At 43.0% G+C, this 15,133-nt stretch overlaps 1 protein-coding gene across 12 annotated transcripts in view; it reads left to right on the forward strand.

Annotated features, from left to right (window-relative positions):
* The window catches only part of LOC135550502 (RNA-binding protein Musashi homolog 2-like), a 352,748-nt gene that overhangs the window by 289,333 nt on the left and 48,282 nt on the right, over positions 1-15,133 (forward strand). For all 12 annotated transcript variants that reach the window (XM_064981384.1, XM_064981385.1, XM_064981383.1 and 9 more), the window contains exon 10: positions 9,320-9,394. In XM_064981384.1, the coding sequence (XP_064837456.1) occupies positions 9,320-9,394 (75 nt within the window). The remainder of the gene's footprint in view (positions 1-9,319; positions 9,395-15,133) is intronic.

Genomic DNA, 15,133 nt, shown 5'->3' on the forward strand with positions numbered 1-15,133 from the left:
CTAAAGTTGACAAATAAATCTAGCACATAGGATCTATGATCACTTTTACACTCAACATAGACACTTTATATGCCCACTCGCTCTGTAATGGGAAAAATATCCTTTTTATTTGATTCAGCTACATTCAATTATATTTTTCTTACTATAAAATCAGATAAAATAAAATAATGGCACAGGACTTACACTACACGACCAAAAGTATGTGGACAGCTGCTCGTCCAACATCTCATTCCAAAATTGTTGCGGGGACTTGCTTGATATTGAGCGATTAGGCCTGGCTCGCTGTCGGCGTTCCAATTCATCGAGAAGGTTTTCGATGGGGATGAGGTTAGGGTTCTGTGCAGGCCAGTCAAGTTCTTCAACACCGATCTCGACAAACCATTTCAGTATGGACCTCACTTTATGCACGGGAGCATTGTCATGCTGAAACAGGAAAGGGCCTTACCCAAACTGTTGCACAAAGTTGGAAGCACAGAATCATGTAGAATGTCATTGTAGACTGTAGGGTTAAGATTTCCCTTTACTGGAACTAAGGGACCTAACCCGAACCATGGAAAAACAGCACCAGACCATTATTCCTCCTCCGACAAACTTTATAGTTGGCACTATGCATTCGGGCAGGTAGTGTTCTCCAGGCATCCGCCAAACTCAGATTCGTCTGTCGGACTGCCAGATGGTGAAGCGTGATTCATCACTATAGTGAACACGTTTCCACTGCTCCAGAGTCCAATGGCGGCGAGCTTTAAACCACTTCAGCTGACACTTGGCATTGCACATAGTGATCTTAGGCTTATGTGCGGCTGCTCGTCCATGGAAACCCATTTCATGAAACTCCCAACGAACAGTTCTTGCGCTGACGTTGCTTCCAGAGGCAGGTTGGAACTCAGTAGTAAGTGTTGCAACCATGGACTGACGCCTTAAGAAGGAAAGAAATTCCACTAATTAACTTTTAATAACAATGCACACCTGTTAATTGAAATGCATTCCAGGTGACTACCTCATGAAGATGGTTGAGAGAATGCCAAGCGTGTGCAAAGCCGTCATCAAGGCAAAGGGTGGCTACTTTGAAGAATCTCAAATATAACATATATTTTGATTTGTTTAACACTTTTTTGGTTACTACATGATTCCATATCTGTTATTTCATAGTTTTGATGTCTTCATTATTATTTTACAATGTAGAAAATAGTAAAAATAAAGAAAAACCGTTGAATGAATAGGTGTGTCCTAACTTTTGACTGGTGCTGTATGTGTGAAATTAGTTTATGGAAGGTGAAATTTTGAGGCAATTATCAGGGTTATTATCAACTTGCCATGGCACCTTCAACTATCAGGAGAACTACGTTCGTGAGAAGCAGGGGCAATGGAGGAAAACCATAAAAAAATGATGTCCTCTTAAAACTGGTTATAACATCAGTTCTGTTTGTGATATTAAGATTATAACAAAGACGGTGTGTTTTATAGACTGATTTAGAAAAAGTCAAGGACAGAGGGGGGCATGACTTTAAAAATGGCAGAGTAATATTTTTTTTAATGAATGAACAGTCCAAATGACTGCTTTAGCAGTACTAGTGTGGGTTTTATAGTAAAGACATGTAATTTAACTGTACAAATGTATGACCTTTTAATGTGGTATGAACACAACCTGTCATGATGGTTTCATCTGATTGTCAAATAAATCACTTATAAAGTAGGTTACTTTTGCACGTTCGTCCAAAATAGCGTTTTAGCGAGCGAAACAACGCCCCTCTGTCTTACAAGAAAAGAGAAAGACATTGCCATACTATTTTAGTCCAGACAGAATCAGATACATGGGCTACACTTACTGAGACAGAGGGGAGCTCTTCCGCTCGCTCAAATACTTTATCTGAGATTGATGCATCTTTCCGTCGGCTCGCGTCTTGGTCAAATAAATTGTCAGTGGTGTAAAGTACTTAAGCAGAAATACTTTAAAATACTACTTAGGTATTTTTTGGGGGGTATCTGTACTTTACTTTAGTATTTATATTTTGGGCAACATTTGCCTTTACTTCACTACATTCCTAAAGAAATGTGCTTCTTACTCCAAACATTTTCTCTGACACCCAAAATAACTTGTTACATTTTGACAGGAAAATGGTCCAATTCACACACTTATCAAGAGAACATCCCTGGTCATCCCTACTGCCTCTGATCTGGTGGACTCACTAAACACAAATGCTTCATTTGTAAATTATGTCTGAGTGTTGGAGCATGCCCCTGGCTATCCGTAAATTTAAATAATAATAATAATAATTGTCCCGTCTGGTTTGTTTAATATAAGGAATTTGAAATGACTTATACTTTTACTTTTGATACTTAAGTACATTTTAGCAATTACATTTACTTACTACTTAAGTATATTTAAAACCAAATACTTTAAGACTTTTACGCAAATAGTATTTTACTGGGTGTCTTTCACTTTTACTTGAGTCATTTTCTGTTAAAGGTATCTTTACTTTTACTCAAGTATGACAATTGAGTACTTTTTCCACCCCTTGTAAATGATCATTATTTAAATATTTTATTTGGATGGGCGGTAGGGCAGCCCCCCCAAGGCCTGCCCATAATGCCTGCCCTGACACACAGGCTGAAATATTCCCACCGAACTCCATGTGGTTTGTTCAATCACAGTTTAGGTGATGGTATTTTTCTACATTGACGGGCCAAATTCTAAAGCAATGTGTGTATTATCATTGTCATCGTAGAGATAATGATGCCATCACTTCCCATGATATCACATCATTGCCAAATTCACAATGATCCACCTCTGACACTTCTCTTTGTGTTCAGTGATTTGTTTTCTCATCAGTCCCTAAGCTGGTCTAGCCTCTCATATTTCGTTCCTGCAGGTCAGGTCTCCTCTCATCGCCCCTCAGTCAGAAGCATCTTCTCACTTGTTTAGGATTAAATTGAGCTTTGTCATGGGCAGCAAAAGGCTGATTGGATATTTATTACCCAGACATACATGTTTCTTTGCCCTGGAAGTAGAGAGCTGGCCTCTGAGCTGTCCTCTGTCTCTGTCACAACACCCCTGGTCTGGTCTGGGGTGATGCTGAGAATTGACAAGGCTTAGCTGGGGGAAGCCGGTTTAAAGTGTCCGGTGACTATACTATATCCGATTTCGGTAGAAAGTTAGTTGCAGCGTAAACTCACTAGAGAGAGCAAAGCTGTTTGACATAATGGAGACTTTCACAGGGGAACAGCGAAGTAGTTTATCAAGTTAGTACTCTGTGATAACCTTAACACAAGGCTATCATGGTGTGTGTTCTCTATCAAACAAAGATATCCGAGTGGATTCTAGTGATTTGCTTCTGGCTTGAGGGAATCCCTTTTTACTGGCTAATTTAGACAAAGCTTTGGCTGGAGATGATAATAGCTTTTTATGACAACAGATAAAGGCTTTGAAATAGCCTCGCTTTAAAAGGAACAGTATGTTTGCGATGATCAAACTGATCTTGCTTGATCTGTCCTTCGATCAAACTCACTCACTTACTCACCTGTTCACACACTGTTCTCACACTCAAATTTCTCAATATATAGAGGGATACACACACATGCACACAAACACACACACACACAAACAGAGACACACACTCAGCTCTCACACACATCCCGAACACACACTTTCTCAATATGTTCCCACAGCTGCTGCTGTTTGAAAGCTGTCCAGATAATTAACTTGTGGACTGGTGGTTGTAATGAGCGTCTTGACAGCAGAGGAACAATAAATAAACTTTGTCTTGTTGGCCCGACGGGTCTGCTTCAGCTTTACTCATCCCTCACACACACACACACACACACACACACACACACACACACACACACACACACACACACACACACTCTTATCCATCCTCCATCTGGCTGGGATTGATACTGTGGAAATAATTATAGAGCAGCAGTAAAATAACAATAGCGAGGCTGTACCTGTACATAGTCAATGTGCAGGGGCACCGGTTACTTGAGGTAATATGTACATGTAGGTAGAGGTGTGTGTGTGTGTGTGTGTGTGTGTGTGTGTGTGTGTGTGTGTGTGTGTGTGTGTGTGTGTGTGCATCTCTATACAGTATACTGAGATCTGGCCTACTTTCCCCTGTTTTTCCAGGTATGTTTCAACTGGTAACTGTTCAGCTGACATTGCTCATTAGGGCCGGCCCCGACCCAAAAAAAGAATGGTCAACCGATAGTTGTCTGTTCTTTCGACCAATCGTTTGGTCATCATTTTTAAACGTGTATTTTTCGATATATAGACACACCCTATGTTTGAATAAAATCAACTTTATGTAGGCTACTGTGCTTGTCTGATGCTTTAAAAAATGAAGACACAGAAATGACTAAAGAGGGAGCCAGAGATTAATATAAACAGAGGAAAAAACCCTGTTCCCGACCCTCCGACTGCCCGCTGCTGCTGGTCCACTCCTGAAGTTGCTGGTAATAGGCTACACCAGTGGGTGGCAACCATTTGGAGTGCCAAGTTATCGTACCATTTCTACTGATCTGCGTGCCAGTTATAATTTTCACTAGCACATTTTTGTGGAACAGTTTCATTTAATTTATATTAAAGTTTTCATGTCTCAAAATCTATGTAACGTGGTTAATCAAAAATCTATCTAAATGAAAATGATACAAATCAAAAAATTACTTCTATTGCCATTGCCAATATGTACAAATAGCCTACATAAACCAACAAATAAAATCATTGCAGCCTACAGGCAGAAAACATAAAATATAAAAATAAATATCCTATAAATCACATTGGCTACGCATGGCCTGTCTGAAAATAACTTGAAACATTGCATCCGATATTAACTCCAGCCTGATCATGCTAGCTAACTTGCCACATTGTTTAAGCTTCGGACAGACACAGCTGTAGACTATTTGCGCATGGGATTGGAAGTAATCATGTCGGCCTATTTTTATGTTTCCACTGGACATTATTCCCCCCTTTCATGTTGTGGTTATCGAAAGGGAGAGAGCTGGAAAGACTTTTAAATAGGCTACATTGAGGAACTATTGGCACATTTTGTCATGTATGCTCCCTCTCCGGCCTCTAGGTCACCAGGCTGCTCGTTATGGCACACACCTGTCCCCATCGTTACGCACATCTGCGCATAATGACACTCACCTGGACTCCATCACCTCCTTGATTATCTGCCCTATATATGTCACCCCCTTTGGTTCCCTCTCCAGGTGTCATTGTTTCTGTTCCTGTGTCATGTCTGTGCGTTGTTTGTGTTTCTTATTTTGTATTATATTGTGTATATTTATTAAAACACTCACTCCCTGAACTTGCTTCCCGACTCTCAACGCACAACGTTCCATATTTATAGGCCTACATGTGACCCCTGAGTCACAGTAATCTCCTTTTTATATACTCTATACATGCTTTGGTACTACCCAACTTGCTAGCTACCATCAGGTCCTAATGGCCTGGTACCCAGACTCATGGATAGAAACCTTTGCGTGCAGGCCAAGAAGCCTAGGTCGAATTCTATGCGTAATCAGGTGCGTGTCCTCACTCAAGATTGTCTTTTGTTTGGGGCGCTCCTGTCAATGAATTAATTGACAACTCATAAGTGGAATGAAATAAACCAAAACTTTTTCTCACAAGTGAAGTCTAGGTTGTGTGCTCTGCAAACAACATGTCCACTCCTACAATGACAACGGTAAGACTGTAATAATAATATATTGAATGCATTAACCTAAATTACCGTAACCAAACAAACATTGTAGATTAGAAATTATGGGACTTAACAGTAAATGTAGGCTACTACTGGTGATACTGGTGGGCCATCCCTGCGGGCCTCTTCAGGGAATTAGTCCACTGAGTCAGGTGTGAAAGACAGTTGTCTTGTGTGCCATAAATCGTTTTATATACAATACCAGTGAAAACTTTGGACAGATCTACTCATTCAAGGGTTTTTCTTAATTTTTTACTATTTTCTACATTGTAGAATAATACTGAAGACATCAAAACTATTAAATAACACATATTGCACACTCTTGGGGTTGCACACTCTTGGCATTCTCTCAACCAGCTTCATGAGGAATTATTTTCCAACAGTCTTGAAGGAGTTGATATGCAGAGCACTTGTTGGCTGCTTTTCCTTCACTCTGCGGCCCAATTCATCCACAAACCATCTCACTTGGGTTGAGGTCGGGTGATTGTGGAGGCCAGGTCATCTGATGCAGCACTCCATCACTCTCCTTCTTGGTCAAATAGCCCTAACACAGCCTGTAGGTGTGTTTTGGGACATTGTCCTGTTGAAAAAAACAATGATAGCCCCACTAAGCACAAACCAGATGGGATGGCGTATTGCTGCAGAATGCTGTGTTAGCCATGCTGGTTAAGTGTGCCTTGAATTCTAAATAAATCACAGACAGAGTCAACAGCAAAGCACGCCCACACCATCACACCTCCTCCTCCATGCTGGATGGTGGGAACCACACATGCAGAGATCGTCCTTTCACCTAGTCTGCGTCTCACAAAGACACAGCGGATGGAACCAAAAATGTCAAATTTGGACTCATCAGACCAAAGGACAAATTTCCACCAGTCTAATGTCAATTGCTCGTGTTTCTTGGGCCAAGCAAGTCTCTTCTTCTGATTGGTGTCCTTTTTAGTAGTGGTTTCTTTGCAGCAGTTTGACCATGAAGGCCTGATTCATTCAGTCTCCTCTGAGCAGTTAATGTTGTCTGTTACTGGAACTCTGTGAAGCATTTATTTGGGCTGCAATTTCTGAGGTGCAGTTAACTCTAATGAACTTATCCTCTGCAGAGGTAACTCTGGGTCTTCCTTTCATGAGAGCCGGTTTCATGATAGCGCTTGATGGTTTTTGCGACTGTACTTGAAGAAACGTTCTAAATTCTTTAAGTTTTCCAGATTGACTGACCTTCATGTCTTAAAGTAATGATGGACTGTCGTTTCTCTTTACGTTTTTGAGCTGTTCTTGCCATAATATGGACTTGGTCTTTTACCAAGTAGGGCTGTCTTCTGTATACCACCCCTACCTTGTCACAACACAATTGATTGGCTCATACGCATTAAAAAGGAAAGAAATTAGGAAGGAAGAAATTGAAATGCATTCATGAAGCTGGTTGATAGAATGTAAATGAGAGAAGGTAAAGCTCTGCCTTATCTCAGCTCACTGGTCACGATAACAACACCCACCCGTAGCACGTGCTACAGCAGGTATATCTCACTGGTCATCCCCAAAGCCAACTCCTCCTTTGGCTGCCTTTCCTTCCACTTCTCTGCTGCCAGTGACTGGAACGAATTGCAAAAATCGCTGAAGCTGGAGACTTATATTTCCCTCACTAACTTTAAACATCAGCTATCTGAGCAGCTAACCGATCTCTGCAGCTGTACATAGTCCATCTATAAATAGTCCGCCCAATCTACCTACCTCATCCCCATATTGTTTTTATTTACTTTTCTGCCCTTTTGCACACCAGTATCTCTACTTGCACATCATCATCTGCGTATTTATCACTCAGTGTTAATCTGCTAAATTGTAATTACTTCGCTACTATGGCCTATTTATTGCCTTACCTCCTCATGCCATTTGTACACACTGTATATAGACTTTCTTTTGTTCTATTGTGTTATTGATTGTACACTTGTTTATTCCATGTGTCTCTCTTGTGTTGTTGTTTGTGTCGCACTGCTTTGCTTTATCTTGGCCAGGTCGCAGTTGTAAATGTGAACTTGTTCTCAACTAGCCTACCTGGTTAAATAAATAAAAAATGCATGTGCCAAGAGTGTGCAAAGCTGCAAAGGGTGGCTACTTTGAAGAATCTCAAATATAAAATAAATTTTGATTTGAAACCTTTTGGGTTACTACATGATCACGTGTTATTTCATAGTTTTGATGTCTTCACTATTATTCTGCAATGTAGAAAATAGTCAACAAAAGAATAACGCTTGAATGAGTCGGTGTGTCCAAACTTTTGACTGGTACTGTATATATTTGCCACTACGCCACAAATAAAATCTCTGTTGACCAACAGCTTATCCACCAAATAATCGACCAGTCTACTAAACGGGGTCAGCCCTATTGCTAATTTCCACACTTTAAGAAATGTACCAACCATGACAAATGCAAAGGAATAAACAGACCCAGAATAACTGAGCCCCGTCGTCAACATTCTGCGTCGTCAGCACTGGTAGCTACGAAAACCACAACAGATGGCAAATTAATTTTGAAATGACACACACACTCATTTTTAAAGCTGTGTTTTTATTTACATATATATTATTATGATTTTAGTCTGCATATTAGATTGCGCTGCAGCACATGATAGATATACTTACAGTATATCATCCAAGCCAATTTGGATATTGATATGGTTCACAGTTATTTTCTCCGAGAGCCTCATCAGTCACCATCAGGCTGGTGGAACAGGGAAGGTACAGGCTATTTATTCATGCTAAGCCATCGTGACAGCTCTTGATGCGTGGCCTTCCTCAGTTGATTGGTTGATTGATTTGATATACTTTATTTTGGGGTATGGAAAATACAAACATTTGGACCCAGAGGATAACTCATGAAAGCATTATGCAAAGTTTTATACAAACGTATTCCCAGTGTAGTCCAGATATTTGCATGTCTATATCCCTCTTGCAGAGGCAGAAAGCATTGACAATGCCTCCGTGGTGTAAAGTACTTAAGTAAACATTGTTGAAAGTACTACTTCATTCATTTTTTGTGGTATTTGTACTTTACTTTACTATTCATATTTTTGATTACTTTTACTGTTACTTCACTGCATTCCTAAATACAAGTATGTGTTTTTTACTCCATACATTTTCCCTGATACCCAAAAGTGCTCATTACATTTTGAATGGTTAGTAGGACAGGAAAATGGTCCAATTCACACACTTATCAAGAGAACATCCCTGGGCATCCCTACTGCCTCTGATCTGGCGGTCTCACTAAACACAAATGCTTCTTTTGTAAATTATGTCTGAGTGTTGGATTGTGCCCCTGGCTATCCATAAAAAAAAACAGAAAAATATTGTGCCGTCTGGTTTGCTTAATATAAGAAATTTGAAATTATTTATAATTTTACTTTTGATACTTAAGTATACTTAAGTATATTTTAGCAATTACATTTACTTTTGATACTTAAGTATAACCAAATACTTTTGGACTTTTACTCAAGTAGTATTTTAATGGGTGACTTTCACTTTTACTTGAGTCATTCTCTTAAAGGTTCTTTACTTTTACTCCACCACTGCAATGCCTTTTTGCCGAATTAAGTTCTATAATGTGTTTTGTACCTTTTCTTTCTCAAGGTTACCCGAACATTGTGGCGACGTACGGCCGTGGATACACTGGATTCGCCCCGAGCTACAGCTATCAGTTCCCTGGTAAGTTCTCTGCTCTTCACATGTCTGTCTTAAAGCCCTGTTTAGCTCACCTCCCTCCCGCCCTCCATCGCACACACACACACACACGCACGCACGCACGCACACACACACACACACACACTCGCACACACACACACTCGCACACACACACACACACACAACACAAACAAACATACCAGATAAGCTGTGGAGTGAGTGATAAGTGTGTTACGTGTCTGGATTTCTGAACCAGCCTGTTGAAAGCTGCAGTATGTGGTGTAAATAGCTTACTCTTTTTAGCCCGTGTATGAACGCCACCATGACCAAACGGCTAAAATGGAGGAGGGATTTTCAAGCCCTCAGCCTCACTCCCAATGTATGCAAATCCATCTGTCGGGGAGGCAGAAAAATGGCAGACGTACACACAGTCACACAGAGTCAGATTGGAAGTATTTTTATATCCAGCCCTATGTGCATCAAAAACTAAAATTAGTTAAAAGCGTTGACTTGGAGCCGGGTGGGTCCCGGTTGATGAGCCCAAATGGAGCACATGTTGTGTGAAGGTGAGCAGCTGTACCTGCAGCCTGCAGTGGGAGGCAGAGCGGGGTTGCGGGTGGGGCCCTCTGGCCAGGGAGATGTGGCGCTGTGATACAGCACGCCTCAGGCAGGCATCCTGTTGATTTCATGCTTTATTTAAGCACTTTACACAGAGTCTGTTTGCCGTGCCAGACATCAGTCCCGCCACTGATAAGGCAGAATGGGAAATGTCTGACAGCAGCTCAGATCTATGTAATAGGTTTTTGAAATAGGGACAGGGGTGGACAGGGGTGGGGGGGACACAGGTGTTACCACCCTGGGGTCAGACATAATAATTTGTCAGAGGTGCCTGGGCTGAGAGCTGTAGGAGGACAGGAGGACTGGGAGGGAGAAAGAGGAGGAGGATAGAGGAAGGCCAGGAAACAATAGATTACTCATCTCTTCTTTGTAGAAGGGTCCTACCAACATGAAAGATGTTCAGACATGAGAAGGGCCCGATGGAAATCTGCAGGGATGATTTCCTGCTCACCTATACCTTTACATCAGTCTGCATATAGAACCAATACAACTCTATGTATAGTAGAGGTAATGTTTGGCTTTATTTGCATTAGTTTCATTTGCTTTTATATTCCAAATCTCTTCAATGGGACATTTTATTGGGAGATTTGACCTTTTACCACATAATACAGAATCTTCTGGCCCTAGACGTGACATGATGAAGCACATACTGTATGTTGTTTATGACACACTTAGGGCCTATAGATGTTTTAATGCAGGAGGTTGGTCGTGTTAAACTGTATTTAAAGGGCATCATAAAGCTGTGCAGTTGTTCAGCTGTTAAAACGGCCACCAGTCTCCAGGCCTTTGACAGGGTAATTGGAACTTTTGAAGTATAAATCAAAGTCCATGTTAAATGCTCTATCCCTAGGCCAAGTATTGATCATGTTGCCTTCCCATCCGCACGGAGACGCGGACGGCAGTTTATATACATAATCAACGGGCCCATGCTGGAGAATTTCATGCTGTACACTGTAAGTGCATTGAAATAGATGAATAAATGCTTGAATAAATAAATAACGGGGTGTTGTCTGTGGATGGAGCGATGAGAGTGGGGTGAATTGTCAGGCGCTAGAAAAGTCAGTGATGTGACTAAGCCCTGAGAAGGGGATTGAAATATCAGCAGCCTGTGATTATTCCCCCTCATACATACACGGCCTGATGTCAATGCGCGCACCTGGGGTAAACCCGACTATCCCTTCATTATACACACACAGCACCTTAACCAGAGGGGCAATTTCACCTTCTTACACCCCCCCTACCACGTCCCCCTCCCTGTCTCCCAACAAAGGCTATCTCCGCCCTATATGCCAGCCTCCACTCTCTTCTCCCTCCTGCCTCCCACATGACCCCCCTGCCTCCCTTCCTGCCCCCCCTCCAAAACCGCTGCCTTCCTCTGTTTTCTCTGTCTCCTCCCAAACTCCCTGTCTCTCTCCTCCCTCTAAACCACCCCTATTTAGAGGACTACTACACTTCCACTAGGCCTCCTGCCAGTGTCATTATTGTAGACTGGATAGGTATGAAAGCCCATGTGGAAACCTGTCTCCTGGTGTCTGTGGGGCTAGAAACCATGGCCCCCACCCAGCCAGCATCAGATACGATGATACACTGATGTTACAGGGCAGGTCTCTGGTCGGTAGATTGACTCAGTGGAGGCATGGGAGATGAAGAGATGGGGAGATGAAGATATGGGGAGATGTGGAGATGGGGACTTGAAGAGATGGGGAGATTAAGATATGGGGAGATGTGGAGATGGGGACTTGAATAGATGGGGACTTGAATAGATGGGGAGATTAAGATATGGGGAGATGTGGAGATGGGGACTTGAAGAGATGGGGCCTTGAATAGATGGTGAGATGAAGAGATGGGGAGATGTGGAGATGGGGACTTGAAGATATGGGGAGATGTGGAGATGGGGACTTGAATAGATGGGGAGATTAAGATATGGGGAGATGTGGAGATGGGGACTTGAAGAGATGGGGACTTGAATAGATGGGGAGATTAAGATATGGGGAGATGTGGAGATGGGGACTTGAAGAGATGGGGAGATGAAGATATGGGGAGATGTGGAGATGGGGACTTGAATAGATGGGGAGATGAATAGATGAAGAGATGTAGAGATGAAGAGATGGGGACTTGAATAGATGGGGAGATGTGGAGATGGGGACTTGAAGAGATGGGGAGATGTGGAGATGGGGACTTGAAGAGATGTGGAGATGGGGACTTGAAGAGATGGGGAGATGTGGAGATGGGGACTTGAAGAGATGGGGAGATGAAGAGATGGGGAGATGAAGAGATGGGGAGATGAAGAGATGGGGAGATGAAGAGATGGGCAGTTGAAGAGATGGGCAGTTGAAGAGATAAAGAGATGGGGAGATGAAGAGATAATGAGATGGGGAGATGAAGAGATGGGGAGATGAATAGATGTAGAGATGGGGACTTGAAGAGATGGGAAGATGAAGAGATGGGCAGATGAAGAGATGGGGACTTGAAGAGATGGGCAGATGAAGAGATGGGCAGATGAAGAGATGGGCAGATGAAGAGATGGGCAGATGAAGAGATGGGGAGATGAAGAGATTTGCAGTTGAAGAGATAAAGAGATGGGGAGATGAAGAGATAATGAGATGGGGAGATGAAGAGATGGGCAGATGAAGTGATGAGCAGATGAAGTGATGAGCAGATGGGGAGATGAAGAGATGGGCAGATGGGGAGATGAAGAGATGGGGAGATGAAGAGATGGGCAGTTGAAGAGATAAAGAGATGGGGAGATGAAGAGATAATGAGATGGGGAGATGAAGTGATGGGCAGATGGGGAGATGAAGAGATGGGCAGATGAAGTGATGAGCAGATGGGGAGATGAAGAGATGGGGAGATGAAGAGATGGGGAGATGAAGAGATGGGCAGATGAAGAGATGGGGAGATGAAGAGATGGGGAGATGAAGAGATGGGCTGTTGAAGAGATAAAGAGATGGGGAGATGAATAGATGTAGAGATGGGGACTTGAAGAGATGGGAAGATGAAGAGATGGGGACTTGAAGTGATGGGGAGATGAAGAGATGGGGAGATGAAGTGATAGGGAGATGAAGAGATGGGGAGATGAATAGATGTAGAGATGGGGACTTGAAGAGATGGGCAGATGAAGAGATGGGCAGATGAAGAGATGGGCAGATGAAGAGATGGGCAGATGAAGAGATGGGGAGATGAATAGATGTAGAGATGGGGACTTGAAGAGATGAGCAGATGGGGAGATGAAGAGATGGGCAGATGAAGAGATGGGCAGATGAAGAGATGGGCAGATGAAGAGATGGGCAGATGAAGAGATGAAGAGATGGGCAGTTGAAGAGATAAAGAGATGGGGAGATGAAGAGATAATGAGATGGGGAGATGAAGAGATGGGGAGATGAATAGATGTAGAGATGGGAAGATGAAGAGATGGGCAGATGAAGAGATGGGGACTTGAAGAGATGGGGAGATGAAGAGATGGGGAGATGAAGTGATGAGCAGATGGGGAGATGAAGAGATGGGGAGATGGGGATATGAAGAGATGGGGATATGAAGAGATGGGGAGATGAATAGATGTAGAGATGTGGACTTGAAGAGATGGGAAGATGAAGAGATGGGCAGATGGGGAGATGTAGAGATGGGGAGATGAAGAGATGGGGAATTGAAGAGATGGGCAGATGAAGAGATGGGCAGATGAAGAGATGGGCAGATGAAGAGATGGGGAGATGAAGAGATGGGGAGATGAAGAGATGGGCAGTTGAAGAGATAAAGAGATGGGGAGATGAAGAGATAATGAGATGGGGAGATGAAGAGATGGGGAGATGAATAGATGTAGAGATGGGGACTTGAAGAGATGGGAAGATGAAGAGATGGGCAGATGAAGAGATGGGCAGATGAAGAGATGGGCAGATGAAGAGATGGGCAGATGAAGAGATGGGGAGATGAAGAGATGGGCAGTTGAAGAGATAAAGAGATGGGGAGATGAAGAGATAATGAGATGGGGAGATGAAGAGATGGGGAGATGAAGAGATGGGGAGATGAAGAGATGGGCAGATGAAGTGATGAGCAGATGGGGAGATGAAGAGATGGGCAGATGGGGAGATGAAGAGATGGGGAGATAGGCAGATGAGGAGATGAAGAGATGGGGAGATGAAGAGATGGGGAGATGAAGAGATGGGGAGATGAAGAGACAAAGAGATGGGGAGATGAAGAGATAATGAGATGGGGAGATGAAGTGATGGGCAGATGGGGAGATGAAGTGATGGGCAGATGAAGTGATGAGCAGATGGGGAGATGAAGAGATGGGGAGATGAAGAGATGGGGAGATGAAGAGATGGGGAGATGAAGAGATGGGGAGATGAAGAGATGGGGATATGAAGAGATGTCAGAAGGTGAATTCACCAATTTGTAAGTCGCTCTGGATAAGAGCGTCTGCTAAATGACTTAAATGTAAATGTAAATGTAAAGAGATGGGGAGATGAATAGATGTAGAGATGGGGACTTGAAGAGATGGGGACTTGAAGTGATGGGGAGATGAAGAGATGGGCAGATGAAGAGATGGGCAGATGAAGTGATGAGCAGATGGGGAGATGAAGAGATGGGGAGATGGGGATATGAAGAGATGGGCAGATGAAGAGATGGGGAAATGAAGAGATGGGGAGATGAAGAGATGGGGAGATGAAGAGATGGGGAAATGAAGAGATGGGGAAATGAAGAGATGGGGAGATGAAGAAATGGGCAGTTGAAGAAATAATGAGATGGGGAGATGAAGTGATGGGCAGATGGCGACATGAAGAGATGGGCAGATGAAGTGATGAGCAGATGGGCAGATGGGGAGATGGGCAGATGGGGAGATGAAGAGATGGGGAGATGAAGAGATGGGGAGATGAAGAGATGGGGAGATGAAGAGATGGGGAGATGAAGAGATGGGCAGATGAAGAGATGGGCAGATGGGGAGATGAAGAGATGGGGAGATGAAGAAATGGGCAGTTGAAGAGATAAAGAGATGGGCAGATGGGGAGATGAAGAGATGGGGAGATGAAGAGATGGGGAAATGAAGAGATGGGGAGATGAAGAAATGGGCAGTTGAAGAGATAATGAGATGGGGAGATGAAGAGATGGGCAGATGAAGTGATGAGCAGATGGGGAGATGAAGAGATGGGC

Source organism: Oncorhynchus masou, chromosome 12 (assembly GCF_036934945.1).
Source record: "Oncorhynchus masou masou isolate Uvic2021 chromosome 12, UVic_Omas_1.1, whole genome shotgun sequence".
NCBI classification, from domain to species: Eukaryota; Metazoa; Chordata; class Actinopteri; order Salmoniformes; family Salmonidae; genus Oncorhynchus; species Oncorhynchus masou.